The 8653-nt window shown below is 38.3% G+C and overlaps 2 gene segments (V, D, J or C); both read left to right on the forward strand.

Moving 5' to 3' along the window:
• The first annotated feature begins 1339 nt into the window (after window positions 1–1339).
• Window positions 1340–2331, forward strand: LOC116664179. The segment is given in 2 exon segments: window positions 1340–1577; window positions 1739–2331. Coding segments are annotated over 2 exon segments (552 nt in total).
• A 4360-nt stretch (window positions 2332–6691) lies between these two features.
• LOC102521791 lies at window positions 6692–8407 on the forward strand. The segment is given in 2 exon segments: window positions 6692–6773; window positions 6896–8407. Coding segments are annotated over 2 exon segments (381 nt in total).
• The last annotated feature ends 246 nt before the right edge of the window (window positions 8408–8653 follow it).

An 8653-nucleotide genomic window follows, 5' to 3' on the forward strand; every position in this document is an offset into this window, starting at 1 on the left:
TTTTTATTACTAAGTAATTATATAGAAAAATTGACTTTTTTTGGTGTACAATTCTCTTTATTTTGAAATTTAATACATTATATAGATCATGTAACCATCACATGATCATGCTACAGAAATTTCATTTCTCCCCCAAACTCCTTTCTGCTATCCTTTTAATAGTACACACTCTCCTATTCCTAACTCCTTCAAACATTGAAAAATACATAAATTCAGAATTTGATATAAGACAGTTGAAAAAAATTGTTCTGGACATGGAGACATTTTGAATGGCAGAAATACAATCATGAGATCCCTTAATTGAGAAGTTTAAGAGAGGTAAATAATATGAACAGATACTGATAGTATTTCATATTTAGTCAACCAACTGGTAGAAAAATGTTGGGTGTTTTTAAATTAGAGAACACGTTGTTCTGCATGTGGTACCATCAGATTTAATGGAGATTCCAGTGCGAGATCTGAATACGCTTCAACCAACTTAGCTGAAAGTGTAATTACTTTGAGACAAGGATGATACGCTTTGGCTACCATATCAAGGGATAGGCTGTGATAGGCAATGCCTCTTTATTGTTTGCCATGGGGTTGAATAATATCCCTCGACATAGGTGTCCTTTTATATTCAAACACAAAGAAAGCTTCATTACCATCCGTGGTGATCTTATGAACACCTGTCTTACAGAGGTGTATGAGGTCACCTACAATATATTCCCTTTGGAGCTGGGCTTCCAGAATATAGAGATGCGCTGTGGCTCATTCATGGTCCCAACTTAGGTAATAGGAAAAATACAAATTCAAAGGTTTGATAACCTAATGACCAAACTAAGGTGAACAGAGGTGGTCCGTCAAAACTAACAGAGGAGGGAAGGGACCTCTGTGACAGGACTGAATGTGAGAAGCCTCAGTCTAAATTCTTCAGCAGAGAGTGATTCAATTTTTCAGCTTTTGGCCCCAAGATAGGCAAATGAACAAATATTGATAGGAGGAGAAGCATTGCTGTAACAATAGGCAGAATAAAAGAGCTCTAGTGATTAGACCAAACAACTTTGCTTTCTTATCATAAAGTGATTTATTTCTATCTTAGATGGAAGAACAGCAGACATAGGGATAAGCATACATGGTTATTACGTCTAATTCTGTTTCTGTAATGCAGTACATGTAATTCGTTTAAATAAATGCCACCCACTCAGTTCCTTCACAGATGCAATCACTGAACACAGCATTGGTGGAATCATCAGTCTCGCTTTCAGTATCAAATTTAACTCATATTTATTTTCAGAGGTAATTGCTATCAGTTGAAGAGTTGCTTAATGCACAAGGAAGTTCGGGTTGAGGGAGACTCTCATGTAGTCCATAGAGATTTTTGACGTCACCCACATCAACTTGCTACAGCAGCAAACCCCTGCTTCCTGTTCTGGGGCAGCAGCAGCACATAGACCAGTGATTCTTTCCTCATCCTGTCGGGCTCGCCTCACCTTGCACAGCCCTCAAATTGAAGAAGACGTTTTCCACCTGGTGGAAGACCTGAAACATGTTTCTCTCCAGCCTTTTGAAGGTGGCCATGGCTTCATGCTGGCTAGGTAGGGATGGTCCAGGGGACTGTGCCTCCTCTATGACCTGAAGACTGAGGGTAGCAGTCTTATGGGTACCTTGGGAAGGAAGGGGTAGTAGGGTGTAAAATAGGATTTCTTTGTTCCACACTGCTTTTTCCTAACTTCTGATTCTGTGTTTATTTTCTCAGGATGCAGTATTGCCCAGAAGGTAACTCAAGACCAACCACCAATGCTAGTGCAGGAGAAGGAGGCTGTGACCCTGGACCGTACATATGACACCAGTAATCCAACTTATAGTTTATCCTGGTACAAGCAGCCCAGCAGTGGGGCGATGACTTTCCTAATTCGTCAGGACTCTTACAACCAGCAAAATGCCACAGAAGGTCACTACTCATTGAATTTCCAGAAAGCAAGCAAATCCATCAAACTCGTCATCTCAGCCTCACAGCTGGAGGACTCTGCAGTGTATTTCTGTGCACTGAGTGAGACCACAGTGCGAGACGTGTTGGAGGGAGGTGTACCAAAACCCAGGGCTCTGCTTGATGCATCCACCTGCTGTAGGGACCAGGGCAGGGATATTGCCATCACAGACAGGAAGTGGCGAGGGCTGTGGCAGCACGGGTGTGGGGTTAGAGGGAAAACACTGATTCTAAGAAAATATTTCTCTAAGTTCATAGACAGTGTCCATTAAAAACATTTGTAAACCTGATAATCTGGATTTACATTGTCTATTGAAGACAAAGAACAGCCACATAAAATCTTTACTATTTGGTGATTAGATTGAGCTAGAAGAATTGACTGAGGAAATTCAGAAACATCTGACTCAAAAATTAGTCAAAATATACGTGAATTGTTGGATTTTCAGATCAATTTGTTCAATAAATATTTTTTGAATGTATATTATAGGCATTGTTTCAAATAAAGAAGGATGTGAAATCTCTGTGTGGTTTTCTTCTCTTTGCGTATCATGCTGTCTTACACCATTTAATGGATGAGTATACTCTAGGTTTATTAGTTAAGTTAATGTACTCTCATTTACTTTCTAAGGTGCAAACATTGCGTTGATACTCATTCCATCTTCTTAACACCTCTAGGATGGAAGAGTTCAATTTTCATAATGTAGGTTTACTGGCCTCCCACCAGTCTTATCCACAAAATGATCAATAGTTTGTGACTCTTAGAAGGCATTGTGCAGGAACAGACTATGAATATTCTTTCTGTGTTCTGCACACTGCACCACTCCTCCAAAAGCGTTTTTTGTCATCACGTGGCACATTTTGCGCACCTCCAACCCTCTTTGTTCCATCAATGTTCGACAATCCCAAATACTCCTCTCCAGTTTGCTCTTTCTACCTCTAACCCCATTTTCTTAGTGTCTTAAAATTTAAATAGTAATGGATGGTTGATAAGTGATCTTGTATCGTAAGAAACTTTTATATTTGCATTTGGAAGCAGATGTGTGAGGTAGAAACCCTGAAAGGATTCCTACTTAAAACTGGCCCTTAAAATTGTTTTTCATTAAAAAAAATTATATCATTTTAACATACTTTTTTTTTTTTTACTATATTCACAATTTTTAAGTATTCAACCCAGTGATACTAAGTACATTTACATGGTTGTTCAACAAGCATCACCATCCATCTCTAGAACTCTTCTCATTCTGAAAGAGTGAAAATTTACACTCATTAAACAGTAACTCCCCATCCCCGGTCCCTCCAGCCCCTGGCCACTGCTGTTCTACTTTCTCTTTGTATGCTTTTGACTACTTTAGATGCCTCAAAGAAGTACCTCGTATAAGTCAAATTATACAATATTGGTCATTTTGTGACTTATTTCATTTAGCATAATGTGTTCAAGTTTCATCCATTTGTTAGAGTTTTTTTTTTTTTTTAACCTTTTTAAGGTTGAGTAATATTTCAGTGTATATACACATCACATTTTGTCTATCCATTATCTGTTGCTGGGTATTTGGGTTGCTTCCACCTTTTGGTGGGAACATGGATATATAAAGGTCTCAATATGTGAGTTATGTATTCAAATTCTTTCAATTTGGGGTAGTATATAATCAGAAGTAGAATTGCTGTATCACATGGAAATACTATTTTAAATTTTTTGAGAAACATTTATACTGGTTATCTATAAAACTATGCTCTAGACTGCCTTATCACAAGCCAGTTTCAAGGAAGAGTGAAATAGAGTTATCAATAGCCATGAATGAAGTCTTAGTGTTCTAGTGGTTTATGAAAACTTAAAAGATTTTGTCACCCTCCCTAAAGTGCATTGCTCCTCAGGTGACTAAATAATTGGTCTGAAAGGAGTGGCCAAGGCACCGCTTAGTGGTCAGCTCCTGAATTGCATTTGGTTTTCCTTTTCTTTTTCTTTTTTCTTTTTTTTTTAATATATTTTTATTGAAGTATAGTCAGTTTGCAATGTTGTCTCAATTTCTGGTGTACAGCATAATGCTTCAGTCATATATCAAAGTACATATATTTGTTTTCATATTCTTTTTCACTGTAAGTTACTACAAGATATTGAATATAATTCCCTGTGCTATACTGTATGAACTTGTTTATCTGTTTTATATATATATATATATACATATATATATATACTATATACATATATATATATATACACACACACACACATGTATCTGCAAATCTCAAACTTCCAATTTATCCTTCTCATCCTCTTTCCACTGGTAACTATAAATTTGTTTTCTATGTCTGTGAGTCTGTTTCTGTTTTGTAAATAAATTTGTTTGTTTGTTTTTTAGATTCCTTATATAAGTGATATCACACGGTATTTTTCTTTTTCTTTCTGGCCTACTTCACTTAGAGTGACAATCTCCAGGTCCATCCATGTTATTGTAAATGGCATTATTTTACTCTTTTTATGGCTGAGTAGTATTCCATTGTATAAATATACCACAACTTGTTTATCCAGTCATCTGTCAATGCACATTTCGGTTGTTTCCATGTCTTGGCTATTGTAAATAGTACTGCTATGAACATTGAGGTGCATGTATCTTTTTGAATTAAAGTTCCTTCTGGAAATTTATGCCCAGGAGTAGGATTGCTGGATCATATGGTAAGTCTATTTTTAGTCTTTTGAGGCGCCTCTGTACTGTTTTCCATATACATATGTCAAATCTTATAAAATTGTTTAAGTAGGTGCAGTTTATTTTTATGAAAATTATGGATTAATAAGGGCATTACAAATCCACATATAGCAAATAACCTTCTCTCAATGTTGTACAAGTCTTCTTTTATGACCCCAAATGAAAAATATTTCTCCTCTATGTTCTCATTTGCCTTAAACTGTGTTTTTTAAAAAGTATAGATAAAAATTTTCTTCATCTATACACTTATGTTTAACTCAGCATCATCCCAACCTATTTTGCTCCCCTCCCAAATCAGAATAGAAGTTTGTAGCTGCTTTTCCAGAATTCTTTTCTAGCATATTTTTGATGCAAGTTCTGACAATGTGATTTGGTTGGTGGGAGGAGAAAGGAAGGGATATATGCACCCAAACAGTATCAGAGCCTGAATTTCTTAGGTCAGCATCTGGGAAACTATTCCCATGTTGACTCTGGACTCATGAAGCTCCTTGATGTGAATCTGTGGAGAGTGAACTCCAGGTCAGAGATGGAGCTAAGCTTCCATCAATGTGTCTAAGGATCCATGGTTACAGGCTTTACAGAAGATGCATCCTTCTCCAGAACTTCATCTTGATAGCGCTCAGAGGTTTCTGTTTTACAAAATGAATGGTCATAAAAAAGGAGCTAAAGAAGTGCTTGTTTTTGCTGCTGATACTTCATAGAAAAAATTGTTTTTTTTTTAAATTTGTATAGTCATGCGGACACTTTTCCATTCTGATCCTAGATCTTTCTTGCTGCAATCACATTGATCTAAGACAGTGATCGCAAATGAAATTTTGTAAACTGACATTGGGCTTGCTTGGGAACCTCCTGGGGAACTTTCAGAAATTATAAATTCGTGGATCTCAATCCTGGAAAATACGATTCATGAAGTTAGTGGTGGGAGCAAAGAATCTGTAATTTTAAATCACTCACACATCGAGTCTATCATCAGCTGTTGTGTGACTATCAGCTGATGTGTCTTTAACAATTGGAAAAACTGGGAAAGAAGAGAGTCCTAGCTCATGCTCCAGGCTTTTGATGCAAATCCATATCTCCAGGGCTTCCAACACCATGGGTGAAAACCATTTGATTAAAGTTTGGCAACACAATTTGGCAGCTGCACTGTACAGAAGCATCCTTGAAAGCAGATATCCACTAAAAGTGTAAGATTAGTACTTGTCTCATTCACATGGGCCAACCAATTTATGTTGGAGTCAAGGAAATAGTGGGAGAATAAGATATCAATCTCAGATCATTGTATAGGGATTTGATAACTTCAATTACAATGTATATTTTGCCTTCACATTTAAATGATTCTGAAATTCAGGATTATTTGACTATTAATAAGATGATGTGATTCTCATTTGGAAAGCTTTTGTTAAAAAGATAGCATCCTTACAGTTGATAATATTTTAGGACAGAGAAAGTACTGCATTTCAAGTAGTAGTGATTTCTCAATCAAAGACAATTATTTTTGTTTAATAAAACAAATATTTAGTGAGCATGTGATAAATGTTGGTCACTACTGTTATATATATTGGGATATAATGCAGATTCACTAAAAATGATGTGACTTCTTATTACTTTATCTTTATTCAACTTGAAGTGCTTACTTGAAACTCAGTGGATTACAGGCTGGTCCACAATGAATACATGAGAATGTAAATGACTGTATTAAAATGCTTAGGAAAACTGATATTTTCTCAGCTACAGAAGTACCTTGGGACAGTCTGTTGAAGAACTTCCACATCGAATAGTGTCCTAAGGACAAAACAGACCTGAGAGTTTACAACAGTTGTTGATCTGGTTTCCAAGTGTCACCTGAAGCCATGGATGAGAGCATATCTCTGACAAGGAAGGGGAGGAGACTAGGAAACATGCATCCCATGTCTGTCCCCGTCCGCCAGGGGGAGCAGCTTCCTAACACAAACACACTTCCTGTGTGAAATGCAGGCTTCCCTTTAGCCCTTCAGCTGTGACCTCAACATTGCTTCACGGTAAGAGTCAAGCACATTATTCAGGTGACACTGTAGAGATGAACTCTTCTCCAGGCTTAGTGACTGTGGTACTCTTAATGCTCGGTAAGTAAAATGCCTGTAAAAATGTGTATTCTTTCTTCTGTTTCATCGGGAAAATCTTTAACTATAATTTTATCCCAGAGCTTCATATCCAAGGGGACATGAACTATTTTATTCTTGCCCAGGACGAACCTGTGGAGACTCAGTGACTCAGACGGAAGGCCCAGTGACCCTTCCAGAATCAGCTGCCCTGACTATGAACTGCAATTATTCAGCTGCGGGGTACCCCACTCTTTTCTGGTACGTCCAGTACCCCGGAGAAGGTCCACAGCTCCTCCTGAAAGCCTCGAGGGACAAGGAGAAGGTACTCAAGAAAGGTTTTGAAGCCACGTACCACAGAGAACAAACTTCCTTCCACTTGGAGAAAGCCTCAGTCCGAGGGGCAGACTCGGCCGTGTACTACTGTGCTCTGGGTGACACAGTGACAGGAGCTACAGGGGGAGCTGAGCACAAACTCTGAGCAGCAGCCAGGGCCTGGGTGCTGGGTGTCTCTGTTTGATCTTCTCTGGTCCCAGCACAGTCTGTGGTGGTTTGTCCCTCCGTCTCTGGTTGACACAAAGATCACACCACTGGCTAGAGCGTAAGAAGAGGAAGTAACCCTCCCCCTTGCCCAACTCTTCATAAGTGAAATTCTAAACAGTCTGACACCAATAGTCCCTATCCAGGGCCAACTTAATTTCAAGATAGAACCACATAAACAGTGAAGCAGTCCTTTGCACATCCTTGCGAAGTCCTGCTCCCACACGTTGTTCCATGTCACCCTGGTGTCCTGCTGTGTCTCATAATTCTTATACAGAGCCAGGTTGTGCCAGAGAAGGTGTCATCTGCATAACGTCTCCCTGACAGGGTCCGAGAGGGGTGGTGCTCAGTGAGTATAGCCTCCAAAAACTGTGGTTCTAATAGAGAAATGGAGAGAAGAAAAGAGGAGGAAAAGAATCTCATATTTAACCAAAGAGAGGAAAGGGATTTGTATTCACATTTATCTCTTTATCCCTCTGAAACTCTATTAGAAAGGTAGTAAAGAAATCGGAAAGTTCATAACCTGCAAACACAAAGAGAACAGAAAAGGAGACAACGGCAGACAGTGATGTCAACCAAATGTCAGTGGGTGCGAAGTTTGAGGAAGAATGACAACTTGCCTTACAGACTAGATGAAGATGGAACCTAAGCCTAGTGTGAGAAGCGTCGCAGTGTGTGCTGACACTTGTGAAAGTTTGAAGGAAACAAGCACCAATTATTTTTGAATAATTGAGAAAGGTGATGTTGCCCTCAGGGGTGCATGTGCGTGTGTTACGGGCACTGAAGGAGGGCGCTGAAATAGGAGGACCGAGTGAGATCATTTATAATTTAAGAGCACCTGTGTTCTCACAACTCTTTCTAACAAGCAATGATCACTTTCTAAACCCAGCAAAAAGTGGAAGCTGTCTTCGATGAATTGAGAACAAACAGCACATAAAAAATTCTCTCAGACCTTATGTATGACTAAGTTTTTTGATTTCTACTGTCAGTTAGCCTTTCTCTTCTTAAAAATGTTTAAAATTTTTCTCTTTCTCCCTGTAACCCTTTGCAATCATTGATCTTTTTACTGTCTTAATAGTTTGTCTTTCTCCGGAATGTTATATAGTTGGAATCATACAGCATACAGTCTTTTCAGAATTGTTTTGTTCACTTAAAAATATACATTTAGGGTTCTTCCATGTCTTTTCATGGCTTGATAGCTCATTTCTTTTTAGTACCAAATAATATTCCATTGTTTGGATGTGTCACTGTTTATCCTTTAGCTGCTTCCAAGTTTTAGCAAATATGAATAAAGTTGCTATAAATATTTGTGTGCATGCTTTTGTGTAGACATAAGTTTTCAACTTAGTTAGTTATGTAAAGAC

This window comes from Camelus ferus, chromosome 6, assembly GCF_009834535.1.
Source record: "Camelus ferus isolate YT-003-E chromosome 6, BCGSAC_Cfer_1.0, whole genome shotgun sequence".
Taxonomy (NCBI): domain Eukaryota; kingdom Metazoa; phylum Chordata; class Mammalia; order Artiodactyla; family Camelidae; genus Camelus; species Camelus ferus.